The sequence below is a fragment of the Anabrus simplex genome, chromosome 12, assembly GCF_040414725.1.
Source record: "Anabrus simplex isolate iqAnaSimp1 chromosome 12, ASM4041472v1, whole genome shotgun sequence".
Taxonomy (NCBI): Eukaryota; Metazoa; Arthropoda; class Insecta; order Orthoptera; family Tettigoniidae; genus Anabrus; species Anabrus simplex.
The window spans coordinates 44,131,759-44,146,623 of record NC_090276.1 but is presented as its reverse complement, the minus strand read 5'-3'; the positions used below and the strand labels follow the sequence as shown (position 1 = coordinate 44,146,623).

Below are 14,865 nucleotides of genomic sequence, written 5' to 3'. Positions count from 1 at the left end.
TTGCATCTGTTATAGCTATGAACATTTTTTTAAACTTAGAAATGTTTGTTTGTTTGTTTGTTTAAAGGGGCCTAACAGCTGTAATCGGAAAATTCAGAACTAGTATCCAATCTAGTAAAATTTAATATTAAAGTTTCACTGAAGTACTGTATAGGCTTATTGTTGGTAATATATAACGCCTTTCATGGAGCCTTCTGAGTTTGCGGGGTCTGTAGAATATAATATCCACGGTATCCCCTGCTTGTAGTAAGAGGCGGCTAAAAGGGGTCCCTGGGGCTTTCAGCTTGGGAGCGTGGGTTGGCGACCACGAGGCCCTTAGCTGAGTCCTGTCATTGTTTCCACTTAGTTGTGCCAGACTCCACACTTTCATCAGTCCTGTCCAACCTCTCTTGATCAACTCTTGTTCATTTCCGACCCCGGCGGTATTACATCTGTGAATGCTACGGAGTCTTTCATTTTCACGCCCTATGTGACCCTTGTCTTTGTACAATTTTATTATTTACTGAGAACTGATATCTAACCAAATATTCGTTTTACTTTAGCAATAAAATTACACTGAATTTTAAACATATCGAGAAGCCTCCGTGGCTCAGGCGGCAGCACGCCGGCCTCTCACCGCTGGGTTCCGTGGTTCAAATCCCGGTCACTCCATGTGAGATTTGTGCTGGACAAAGCGGAGGCGGGACTGGTTTTTCTCCGAGCACTCCGGTTTTCCCTGTCATCTTTCATTCCAGCAACATTCTCCAATCTCATTTCATTTCATTAATCATTCATTAATCATTGCCCCAGACGAGTGCGACAGGCCTCGGCAGCTGGCACAATTCACATCCTCGCCGCTAGAAGGGGGCTTCATTCATTCCATTGCTGACCCGGTCAAATGACTGGAAACAGGTTTAAACATATCGATTGCTGTCATAAAATGAATAAATATTCTTTATTTACAGAGAGTTTTCCAAGGATTCTGGCTGAAGACACAAAACTAACAGAGCAGTTCTGAATAAAATTATTTGATGATATATTTCTATCCCGCTGAAGTTCAGCATTATGTTTCTGACAAAGTGATATTTACAGTAGTATCAAATTTATTGTGTAGGCGTATTTTGTATTTATATTTCTGAAGAAAACACTTTGAATTTTAACATATACTTCCAGTTATTTTCCCACAATTTTCAATAATTATTAAATGATCTCATTTCATCATTTATAAAATGCGTTTCTTAAATTATGTCAATGCGAGTCCCATTGCGCGCGCAACCGCTGGCCTCTATCGGGTGCTGGAGTAAGATACTGTTCCGGGTCGGAGCGGAGTCGGCTAAGTTCGGCTTTGCGTGACGTCACACGTGGTGCTAGATGGCGGTGAATCTTAGGCCTCCCCTGAAGAGAGCACTGCGAGTGAGCAGGCTTTGTATTCCTTGTAGGCTAAGCTCAGAAGAAGGAAATCTCGTGATGTCTCACCATTTGCTGGTACAGCTGAGCATGCTGGGATATTTACCTCGCCTTCTCCCGCGTACTTCCATATGTCTTCCATTCCAATCTCTAACGTTATTGTTCATGCTGTTTGAGAGTAAATCCTCGAAGACATCAGTGTTAAGATGTCAGATGCATTGTACTGTATGTACTGTTAAAAGATGTAAGTTAGTTTCTTTTACGAATTTCAATAATTATCTTATTCTGTTAATAAAACTAATTATAATCTAATTGAAATTGGTACCTAACAATTGATTTTCTAGTATTTATGAACTGTCCCTTATTTTTGTGAAAAATCCCGTATTTTTAAGTATATGTCCCTTATTTCTTATACCAAAAAGGGCAAACCTAATTGGTTCGAACCCCAATGTCGGCAAGGCTGAAGATAGTGTTGCGTAGTTTCCAATGTTCACACCAGGCCATTGTCGCTTCCTTGCCATACCTAGCGCTGTTCTATCCCATCGTCGCCGTAAGACCTGACCATGTCGGTGCGACGTAACATTACATTACATTACATTATCATTATAGACTGTTATGCCTTTCAGCGTTCAGTCTACAAGCCTCTGTGAATTTATTAAACGTCGCCACAATCCTATATTTGCAACTAGTGCTGTGGCCAGATTTAGTTCTAGACCTATTATTTTTAAATCGTTAGAAACTGAGTCTAACCATCGTCGTCTTGGTCTACCTCTACTTCTCTTAACCTCCATAACAGAGTCCATTATTCTCCAAGATAACCTATCCTCCTCCATTCGCCTCACATGACCCCACCACCGAAGCCGGTTTATGCGTACAGCTTCATCCATCGAGTTCATTCCTAAATTAGCCCTTACCTCCTCATTCCGAGTACCCTCCTGCCATTGTTCCCACCTGTTTGTATCAGCAATCATTCTTGCTACTTTCATGTCTGTTACTTCTAACTTATGAATAAGATATCCTGAGTCCACTCATCTTTCGCTCCCGTAAAGCAAGGTTTGGTCTGAAAACAGACCGATGTAAAGATAGTTTCGTCTGGGAGCTGACTTCCTTCTTACAGAATACTGCTGATCGCAACTGCGAGCTCACTGCATTAGCTTTACTACACCTTGATTCAATCTCACTTACTATATTACCATCCTGGGAGAACACACATCCTAAATACTTGAAATTATCGACCTGTTCTAGCTTTGTATCACCAATCTGACATTCAATTCTGTTGAATTTCTTACCTACTGACATCAATATAGTCTTCGAGAGGCTAATTTTCATACCATACTCATTGCACCTATTTTCAAGTTCCAAGATATTAGACTGCAGGCTTTCGGCACAATCTGCCATTAAGACGAAGTCGTCAGCATAGGCCAGACTGCTTACTACATTTCCACCTAACTGAATCTCTCCCAGCCATTTTATACCTTTCAGCAGATGATCCATGTAAACTACGAACAGCAAAGGTGAAAGATTACAGCCTTGTCTAATCCCTGTAAGAACCCTGAACCAAGAACTCATTCTACCGTCAATTCTCACTGAAGTCCAATTGTCAACATAAATGCCTTTGATTGATCTTAATAATCTACCTTTAATTACATAGTCCCCCAGTATGGAGAGCATCTTTTCCCTCGGTACCTTGTCATATGCTTTCTCTAGATCTACATATACACAACTACCTATTCTTCTCATAGTATTTTCAATTATCTGGCGCATACTGAAAATCTGATCCGGACAGCCTCTCTGTGGTCTGAAACCACACTGGTTTTCATCCAACTTCCTCTCAACGACTGATCGCACCCGCCCTTCCAAGATGCCAGTGAATACTTTGCCTGGTATACTAATCAATGAGATACCTCGCTAGTTGTTGCAATCCTTCCTGTTCTCTTCCTTGTAGATAGGTGCAATTACTGCTTTTGTCCAATCTGAAGGTACCTTACCAACACTCCAAGCTAATTTTACTACTCTATGAAGCCATTTCATCCCTGCCTGCCCACTATACTTCACCATTTAACTATCAAGTGAATATTTTGATGTTTTTCACGTCAAGGTACACTTAATTTCCATTTAAGAGCCAAACACTACAGCACCATATTTTACTGTTTCAGGACCCTGAATTCTCTGGCCCATACACCGATTGTCCATCGCTTTACTTGAAATCAACCAAGTTCGAAGACTGTGGCAACGCGCTTTGGGTAAGTTTTTAATCAGTCCGATGTTTAGCTTTTATTGCTGTTCCACTGGAAACTAATGTAACCAACAGGAATCCCAGCTAGTATGAGCATCTATTTGTCTTATGAACGGTACACTGTAGGGATGGGTCCAGTTATTTCATTTGCTTGAACTAGTTCATTAGATACAGTTCATAGCCTTGAGTCGTTCAAATGAACGAGGTAGTTCATGAGGTGATGTCATAGAAACTGTCCTCGCGGCACTTCATTCAAATGAACGAGTTTGTTTATTATGAGCACGAACAGAAAACAGTTAAACAATGCCACCGGCAGTCTGCCTAAGTGAAGAAACGGTATCTACGAGAGAAGGAGAGACAGATAAACTTTCTGATTTTGTATAACTCCTTCTCCCCCAGTTGCGAAGTGTGAGATGTGCTGTCACGTGACCATTAACACGGCACGCCATTGGCCATTCGTGTGCAAGCTTATTTGCCGTTCAAACACTGCCTGCTCGATCTGCATCCGACGGCTGCTTAAACAGCCATCGGATGCAGATCGAGCAGGCAGTGCGTTCAAATGAACGAGGTAGTTCATTTGTGCTGTCTTCATGGAAAGAGCTCTCGCGGCACTTCGTTCAATGAACGATGACGTTCACATGAACGAAGTCGTTCATTTGTGTTCGTTCATTTGTGCTGTCTTCATGGAAAGAGCTCTCGCGGCACTTCGTTCAATGAACGATGACGTTCACATGAACGAAGTCGTTCATTTGTGTTCGTTCATTTGTGCTGTCTTCATGGAAAGAGCTCTCGCGGCACTTCGTTCAATGAACTACTTAGTTCATGAACGACCCAACTCTAGTACACTGGCTTAAGCACTCGTTCTTCGCACGTGTTTTTTAAAAGGGATGAATGTAGAACCCAGTATTGTCGCCATCTTAATTTTGAAAACAAATGGATTTTGCTCCTCTTGACACAATGCTTTTCGTTATTTGCAGGAGAAGCTTGAAGAAGGAAATGGAACTAGTGCATTTTGTGACTTCGACCAGTGTATCCGGAAAGGAAGTCGCATGATGCCGGTAATTATATTGCGATTTAATTAAAGATTATTATAGTAAATAACTAAAAGTCTGACCGGTTAAAGCACTTAAGTTTGAAGTAACCAATTATTTGCAGCAAAGTAGATTTGCATTTATGAAATTCCTGTTTATAAATCTAATGTATGGTTACATCGCGCATTCCTATCTACGAAATGTCACTGCAAAATTTGTCACAAATAGAACATAATAATTGCTTGAAGTGAAAAATCTGCGGTAAATTAAGAAATACCGTCGTTATTAGAGAAATAGGAGTACATACTTAAGGCCTGTGTACAGGACACCTTTATGTCGTATTTCGCTGCTGGTGCCGTCTTTTGTTACTTTCTTCAGGTCCAGAGCTAGCACCGGGAAATGGAAGTGCTATGTCTGTGGACTCTCATTATCTTTGTCCATATGACTAGAGCGGCCAGTTGAAACAGCAAAATGGAGATCAATAGCTTTCACGATAAGAAAAATAGCATGATCCCTGGACCAATAAATATTTTTTTGTTCGAACGAAAATAGCATGATCCCTGGACCAATAAATCACTAGTCCACAAAATTCTTCTTATGTACATGGGCCATAGCTTTTTGTCGCCTATTAAATCTTGCATATACAAGATACAATTCAGGAAATGATGTCATTGACACCTGAAGCAATAAAACGAAAGCAAAGAACTTCAGTGAACACAGACATCACACACGAAATTGTTGAAAGTGTAAGACAAACAAAAGACATACGTGTGTTACTGTGACCGTAGAACCAAAAGTACTTGTAAAGTAGTAAAGTAGGTATACATAATATTCACCAAAAATAAAATATTTCTTAATTTACCGCAGATTTTAGACTTCAGCTATGTAAGAGCTATTATTATGTTCCATTTGTGACAAATTTTAGAGTGACATTTCGTAGATAGGAATGCGCGATATAACCCTAATGTATAGTTAATTTGGTATTTCATAAAGCAGATAATGATTGAAGGAACATTATAAAAAAACATGTAAAAACTTGTCTCTTTAAATATTTCAGATTATCGAGTGCAAAGAAGAGGCCAAGCAAAAAACTGACGACGAGTATGAAGAATATATACTGACAACAAATTGTATCCTATGTAGAGCATATTGTTATGACAGAGTAAGTTGACGTTATTAATTTCAATTAACTTGTAGGGGTAAAGCCGATCGGTTCAGGTTTTTATTTATTTATATCGTGTCAGAAGCAGTATAAAAATGTCTTCAGAAACGGTATTCAGACAATGTTTACGGTTAAACAATGTCTAAGTATGGCTGCTGCATTGCAAAGACGTTATGGGCCGATTGCAGAAACGGCATTTAGACTATGTCTACGGTTAAACACTGCCTAAGTATGGCTGTCGCATTGCAGAGACGTTATTTATCACTTAGACACTCTCTAAAACCGATGTTCAACCGGTCATGTTTAAACACTGCCGAGAGCACTGTTTAACCTCAAATGACAGGAGTGAATCACAATCAGAGGTTATGTACGTTACCGTGAAATACGTAATTTGTATTATCATGTTGAGACGATTCCGGTAAGAAAGGTTAGTCCGACGGCCTCTCTGTGGGTCGCCCGCTGCTAAATCGCAGCAATTCGTTTGACATGCACGGGGAGATAATCATAAAATAAGGTTTCGCTTTACGAGAGACTTGTTTCTTGAGACTGACAAAGTGACAGTCCGGTAACTGTCAACTTGAATAAATTCTTGGCAATCGATATATTTTATTATATACAAGGGGTAATTTCCATGGAATTATAGGTCACTTCGACTACATACATATCAGAATTACGTGTCCTAATTGTCTGAGGGCTGTCACATACATCAACCGGGACAGATTCACTTATATTTACTGCCAAATAAACACACATAATAGTGAAAACTAAAAAAGTAGGTTGTATGGGATTTATATATACATATATATAATCGCATAGGTTTTCGGCAACTATCAGATAGAAAAAGGCAAGTGGTGGTGATAATCGTTTAAAGAGGACTGGGGAAGAAGAGCCGTGGCCATAATAACAGCCCTAGTATTTGCCTGGTGTAAAAATAGGGAAACTATGGAAAACAATCTTCACGGCTGCCGATGATGCGTTTCGAATCCACGATCTCCAGAATGCAAGCTACATCTATATGGCCCGTACAACACACTCGGTTACACATTACTACTGCTTCATCTTCTCTTCGTCGAAGCTACTGTATTTATGAGTAAATTACACTCACTGTAACAATGAAAGCGTAAGCTACACTTCCCCGTACGGTGGCATGTCGCTTTAGTGTCGATAATATTATGAGATTTAATTTGCACCCAAAGCGATACTCTTATCTGTGGGCAAGCCATGCTCAGCCATATTTGAGTAATGTGTAGGAAGACAAACAGCTGACTGGCGTTCGGCGCGCGTACCGACGAATTTCATTGGTTGCGACAAGCAAAGAGTTGCATGAAAGATACTTCTGTCTCCATTTTCAAACCAAAATTGAAACTTTAAGGGATGTCTAGTTAAACATCGACTGAACATTGTTTATGCAATGGAAGATCGTGAATGATTTAGACGTTGTTTATGTAGACGATGTCTAAGGCTTAAAACTAGTCATCGTTTCTGCAATCGCCCCTATTTCTTTTTATCACTTAGGCACTGTCTAAAACTGATCTTCAACCCGCCATGTTTAAACACTGTCGAGAACACTGTTTAACCTCAAATTTTAGGAGTGAATAATAACCGAAGGTTGTGAACCATGAAGCATATGATACAAGCGACAGTCCGATAACTGTCAACTTGAATCTAATTCTTGGTGACCGGTAATTTTATTATATTTGGGATAATTTCCTCGTAATTATAGGTCACTTCGACTATATCCATATCAGAATAACTTGTCGTGATCGTCAGAGGACTGTCACATACATCAAACGGGAGGGATTAAATTATTACATTTACTGCCAAGTAAGCACACATAATAGTGGCACTAAAAAGTAGGTTTATGTGTATGACTTTTTTTGCGGGTAATCGTCGCGCTAATTCAAGTACGTTTTCGAAAACTATGAGATAGGAAAAGGCAAGAACTTGGAAACAAGGTCTGTAGCCATAATAACAGCCCCAGTATTTGCTTGTTGCAAAAATGGGGAAACTACGGAAAGCAATCTTCAGGACTCCCGATGGTGCGTTTCGAACCCATGATCTCTAGAATGCAAGCTACATCGATATGTCCCGTATAACTCATTCAGTTAAGCAATAATATAGTTTTATCTTCCCTTCCCAGAAGCTAATTTAGATGACACTCATCGCAACAACACTACAATCAAAGCTACACTTCCTCGTACGGTGGCGTGTCGCTTTAGTGTCAATGTGATTTTATTTCTATCGAAAGCGATATCTGTGGGCAAGTCATGCTTAGCCATATTTGAGTAATGTGTAAGAAGACGACAGCTGACTAACATTTGACGCACGCATCGAGGAATTTCATTGGTTGAGACAAGCAATTGTTTGAAAGATACTTCTGTTTCCATTTTCGAAACAATACTGAAACTTTTTTAAACGACGTCTAGCTAAACACCAGCTTAACATTGTTTATGCATCGAAGATCGTAATCGACTTAGACATTGTTTAGATAGACGTTGTCTAAGGCTAAAAACTAGTCATCATTTGTACAATCGGCCCAAATTGTGCGCCAAAGGTTCATATTGTGGTGCACTAGAAATTAGCAACGTCGAGTGCATTCTTGTCGCCTCAGACAGCTTTTTCTCAGTAAATGTGGCAGGACAGAGCTGATGGGCCGTAGTCTGAACTTCATCTCAGCCACAGAAAGAATCCACCAAATATCCCCGCTTGTGCGGATTGGTCTTGCACTTGGTAACACCCGAGCGCAACCTATCTAGAGATCGGTTCAGATGGTAACAACGCTGGACTTCAGGGGCCAAGTTGGTAGGGAAGACCCTCTGCTTACCCCGATGTTTTCTGAAGATGCTCAAATAACCAGCCTCGTGTAGGTAGATTTACCTGCACATAAAAGAAAACCAGCAGGGCAAAATTCCGTCACCTTGGCATCCACGAAACAGTAAAATAGTTACTGGGACGTAAAACCAATATTCAGTTTATATGTATGGCATAAGTCTATACAGAGTTCTCCTCCATATTCAACAGACATTATGCATGAATGAATGAATGAATGAATGAATGAATAAAACTCTTCTCTCCCATTCACAGATAACTTCCAACTGTGGAGAAAGCATTCATAACTGCATGAGTAGAGGAATGAATGAAATCGACAGAATTCATGCTTGCATGAAAAGAAAAGGAAACCCTTCACTCCCAGCCACGGACAACCAGGAACTACGGACAGAACCCTCATTATTTTTCGTTTATAGTGGACGACCTCATTTGAAACAATCTGATGATGTCGTTTCAAGAAAGAAACGTGTCATTTCCTTTTTAATTAAATGATATCTTTCTCAAGCAAAATCTTCGGTTTCGGCCATCTATGAACCTCGTTAAATAACTTCCTCATAATTTTCTCTCCGTGATTTTTGGTCTCTCCAGTATGTCTTAATTCTTTCAATGTGTTCTTTTCTTGCTTCATCAGTCCAGACAGTTGCACGTTTTCTGTCTTCTCCTGAAAGCCCCAGAACTGTCTAATCCTATTGCGAAATGTAAGCCTGTCTAGAATTTCTGCTCTCGTATCCCTCATTTCTGCTAAATGCTTTTTCACTTCGATGAACCAACTTATTTGCGTTTCGGGATTTTTATCAAGATGGTGAAATAATTTTTATCAGTCTTTCAGGGTTCATTTGGACCTTCTTATTATTATTATTATTCTCCTTCTTTTGGGAGGTGACATATCCTCAATGGACGTTGGCGGTCAATCTGGTCCAAACCTCCCTAATAACAGCTGCTCTAAATAAGCCAGTTGATGATGAATTGGAACACCGGCGGAGGTCTTTCTTACTTCTAATTTTTTAATCACGCTCTGGATAACTACGACATTCGTTATGTGATGTAACCACAGATCCAAGATATTCTGAGCATACGTACGACGATGTCCGCCTCTGTGGTGTAGTGGTTAGTGTGATTAGCTGTCTCCCCCAGAAGCCCGGGTTCGAATCCCAGCTCTGCCACGAAATTTGAAAAGTGGTGCGAGGGCTGGAACAGCGTCCACTCAGCTTCGGGAGGTAGGGGTTTCGATTCCCTCCTCAGCCATCCTGGAAGTGGTTTTCCGTGGTTTCCCACTTCTCCTCCAGGCAAATGCCGGGATGGTACCTAACTTAAGGCCACGGCCGTTTCCTTCCCTCTTCCTTGTCTATCCCTTCCAAACTTCCCATCCCCTCACAAGGCCCCTGTTCAGCATAGCAGGTGAGGCCGCCTGGGCGAGGTACTGGTCATTCTCCCAGATGTATCCCCCGACCCAGAGTCTGAAGCTCCAGGACACTGCCCTAGAGGTGGGATCCTTCGCTGAGTCCGAGGGAAAAACCGACCCTGGAGTGTAAACAGATTACGAACGAACATACGACGATAACACGAGAGCTCAAAGGCATTTAACCGTTTGAAATGGCGTATGGCTTTTAGTACCGGGAGTGTCCGAGGACAAGTTCGGCTCGCCAGGTGCAGGTCTTTTGGCTTGACTCCCGTAGGCGACCTGCACGTCGTGATAAGGATGAAATGATGATGAAGACGACACATACACCCAGCCCCCGTGCCAGAGAAATTAACCAATGATGGTTAAAATTCCCGACCCTACCGGGAATCGAACCCGGGACCCCAGTGACCAAAGGCCAGCACGCTAACCATTTAGCCATGGAGCCGGACATTATTATTACGGACGTGGGTGTCTAAGACTCCGAACCGTAATACAAAGTGGAGAATACGTAACACTTAAGGATTTGGGTTCGAAGACGAAGGTTTTTAAGTTCAGATTGTACAATACTTTCTTCATCCGCCCCCTGTGGGTGGGGGCGGTAGAATAACACACACGGTATCCCCTGCCTGTCGTAAGAGGCGACTAAAAGGGGCCCCAGGGGCTCTGAACTTTGGAGCGTGGGTTGGCGACTACGGGGCCCTTAGCTGTGTCCTGGCATTGCTTCCACTTACTTGTGCCAGGCTCCTCACTTTCATCTATCCTATCCGACCTCCCTTGGTCAACTCTTGTTCTTTTACGACCCCGCCGCTATTAGGTTTGCGAGGGCTAGGGAGTCTTTCATTTTCACGCCCTTCGTGGCCCTTGTCTTCCTTTGGCCGATATCTTCAATTTTCGAGGTGTCGGATGCCTTCCATTTTTCCCCTCTGATTAGTGTTATATAGAGGATGGTTGCCTAATTGTACTTCCTCTTAAAACAATAATCACCACCACCACCTTTCTTCATCCGATAGAATGCTACTTGTGCTTTCTCAATTCGGATTTGTATTTCTTGATATTGGTCCCATCCCTTGTTTAAGTAATCTATCCTCTGTACTCTTAATAGTTATTTCCCACTGACATATTTATCACATCTCTTATTTATCAACACTCATTTTTTTCTGTGTGTTAATACGCATTCCATATCTTTCACTGACACAATTCGATCAACTACTCTTTGCAGTCCTTCTGCACTATCAGGGAGTAGTATGGTGTCATCAGCATATCTGAAGTTGTTAAAATTACCCCATTTCTAGAAATGCCATCATCTACACCTTCCAGAGCCTCTCTCAGTCGAATCAAGCGGCTATTAAAAAAGAAATTCCTCCGATTCCAAGAGCATCTGATTTTTTCAGCTTGGCTATCAAGTTCTTTATTACTTCTTCTCATCCAAGTACTCCCAAATTCTCTTGATCCAAGTATTTCCTTTTTCTCTAATTCTTCAGTTTCTCATCTTTTTTTTCTTTTTTCTTTTAAGACTAAACATTCTCGTGCCTAAAGGCAGTCCGGTTTTATGACAGTGTTTTAATGTTGGATTTTCGTTTTAACTGAGAGTGCTTTTTATCGTACATGTGTTTTATTAGTTGATAAGCCAAGATACTTTTTCTTGATTCTTTATCTAAGCCATTTGGATTATTTCCCCTAATTACTTGAATGTATTCACTCTACTGATTCTGCCGTATTCTTCTTCTATTATTTTACCACTTTTCCCACATCTGTGGAGTCGCGGGTGCGAACTGCGTAGCACATTTGGAGTTGTCCCTGTTTCACGACTGGATGCCCTTCCTGACGCCAACCCAATGTGGAGGAATGAAATCACTATTGGGTGTTTCTGTGGTGGTTGGTAGTGTAGTGTGCTTTCTGAATATGAAGAGGAAACGTTTGGGACAAACACAAAAACCCAGTCCCTGAGCCAGAAGAATTAATCAGACGCGATTAAAATCCCCGACCAGGCCTGGAATTGAACCCGGGACCCTCGGACCATTCAGCCAAGGAGTCAGACACTGATTCTGCCGTAATTGTGTTTAGGAATCTTGGAGCATTGTTAATGTTTTGTCTTGGAATGTATTAAGTACAATAAGTCGGCCTCTGTAGTGTAGTGGTTAGTGTGATTAGCTGCCACCTCCCCCTGTGGGTGGGGGAGGTAGAATAATACCCACGGTAGCCCCTGCCTGTCTTAAGAGGTGACTAAATGGTGCCACAGGGGCTCTGAATGTTGGTTGGCAACCACGGGGACCTTAGCTGAGTCCTAGTTTTGTTTCTGCTTGTGCCAGGCTCCTCACTTCCGTCTATCCTATTCAACCTCCCTTGTTCAATCTTGTTCTTTTCCGACCCCGACGATATTAGAGAATTCGAGGCTTAGGGAGTCTCATTTTTACGCCCTTGGTGGCCCTTGTCTTTCTTTGGCCGATATCTTCATATTTCGAAGTGTCGGATCCCTTCCATTTTTTCTCTCTGATTAGTGTTATATAGAGGATGGTTGCCTCGTTGTACTTCCTCTTAAAACAATAATCACCCACTACCACCTAGCTGCCAGCCCCGGAGGCCCGGTTTCGATTTCCAGCTCTGCCACGAAATTTGAAAAGTGGTTCGGGGGCTGGAACGGGGTCCACTCAGCCTCGACAGGTCAGTTTATTCGACAGCAGCGCAGAGTTACGGCGTAGCATAGACGGACCACACAGCGAGGATCGCGTAAACTAAATCGCAACAGTGGAAAAAAAAACTACCATGTGTTACATGGTGCCATTATGCATTTGAAGGTGCTCAAATACGTCAGCCTGGTGTCGGTAGATTTACTGGTACGTAAAAGAACTCCTGCGGGACTGAAGTCCGGCACCTCGGCGCCTCCAAAAACCGACGAAAGTAGTTAGTGGGGCATAAAAACAACTACAATAATAATAATAATAATAATAATAATAATAATAATAATAATAATAATAATAATAATAATAATAATAATAATATAAAACCGTGTAAGACATGATCGGAAATTGTATTCGCTATAACTTTATTATGTAGAACTTCCCGATAGGACACGGGCTGCCTGGCCGAGGCGGTAAAGGCGTGCTCGGTTCGCCTGGAAGGACGTGGGTTCGAATCCTCATCAGGAAGTCGTACAATTTAAGAAACGAGCCCTGGGGTTCACTCAGCCTACACCAAAAATGAGTACCAGGTTAATTCCTGGGGTCAGAGGCGGCCGGGCGTAGAGCTAACCACTCCACCCCATCACGTGCCGAGGTTAACAATGGTGGAAGCCTTTACCTTCCACTCCTCCAAGGGCCTTCATGACCTGTACTGAGGTGACTTTGCTTTGCTTGCTTTGCTCCCGATAGGACCAATAACATAGGTATTTAAAAATTAAATTTTATGCACCTTCTCCTAAACTACAATTTCATCCTGCATGAATAAAATTATTTATAGCTTAGACTGTAGTGAATTATTCCCTGACTTTACATACCGATTTTAATTAAATTCTGTTCGACCATTCTCGTCTAGTTCGCCGTTGATTTTCACTTTCGCAACAAATATCGAAATTCATGAATATCTCTGTTATCATAGCCGGTACGGTAAAACTGCATGAGACATAAATGATCGAAAATATAATTCTATATAACTTCAGTTAAGTAGTATTTATCTATAGGACCACTAGTAACATATAATTTGAGAATTAAAGTTTAAGCCTTCTCGTAAACCACCATTTCACTCAGCGTGAATAACTAGATTGTAGTGTTTCATTCCCCGACTTTATATACTGATTTTCGTTCAATTCTCTTGAGCCATTTTCTCGTGGTGTGCGTACAGACAGACAGAGATGATGCAAAATTAAAAAGTGCATTTCCTTATTACTATGGACATGACCGATACAGAAATACAATTACTTTTAAATTCTGAGCAATATACAGACAAAACTCTTATTGGCCATGACTGAAATGAAATTGTGATTTGAAATGTTGAAATCAAATATGTTATATTTTCCAGAAATTCAAGCAGCAGTATGAATCTAGCCCAAGGTATCCTGCTCTGGCGAAAGCAGACAGTGATGGACTTTTGACTACCTTCTTGTCCTATGGCATCAACAATGAGAACGTTTGTATCAACAATGCGTACCATGAGCCACAAGAACCTCAGTGTGACTGCAGTAGCATAGATAATGAAACTGTATAATAGTTTATAAACAATAAATTGGATTCATTAATGTTGTATCCTAAAATTGTCTTACCATCTTTCTTACCTGAAACCTTGGAACTGTCTGATGATAAATGTTAACCTTATTCTTGTAGATACTGAAGCATGAGTAAGTCTGCTTTTAAATACGAGGCTACTTTTAATTAACTGCTGTTTGACAATGTATACTGCCGGAAGAAACATGCAACATCCTCAAGGACAAGGTCACTTTATTCACAAGCAATGCGACAGGTAGTTCATCACTGCATGAGTATATGATTACAAATTCAGACCAAATGAAACTCACATGTCACAGTAAAGAGTGCCCAGATTGTCGCATTAACACACAGTGTACTCCCGTCTGGCGGGAATACAGGCGTCTATTCGCGTATGCAAATGATCATAAAGGTGCCAAATGTCATCCTAAAATAGATTGTCCCAAGCATCCTGCACCTTTTGATGCAATTCGGCAATGGTCCTTTCAGGCTGTGCAGAATGCGTAAGTTCCCGCTTCATAATGTCCCAAACGTGTTCAATTGGCGAGAGATCCAGTATTCTTGCTGTCCAGGGCAGTTGTTGTACATCACGTAGAATACTTTGCATCGCAGCAGCTGTATGT

General features: G+C 41.3%; 1 protein-coding gene across 1 annotated transcript in view; it reads left to right on the top strand.

Annotated features, from left to right (window-relative positions):
* LOC136884205 (uncharacterized) overlaps positions 1–14,292 on the top strand; it is a 37,337-nt gene extending 23,045 nt beyond the window's left edge. The window contains exons 3-6 of the mRNA XM_067156258.2: positions 3,543–3,629; positions 4,600–4,680; positions 5,711–5,815; positions 14,061–14,292. Coding sequence (XP_067012359.2) covers positions 3,543–3,629; positions 4,600–4,680; positions 5,711–5,815; positions 14,061–14,246 — 459 coding nt within the window. The 3' untranslated portion in view covers positions 14,247–14,292. The remainder of the gene's footprint in view (positions 1–3,542; positions 3,630–4,599; positions 4,681–5,710; positions 5,816–14,060) is intronic.
* The last annotated feature ends 573 nt before the right edge of the window (positions 14,293–14,865 follow it).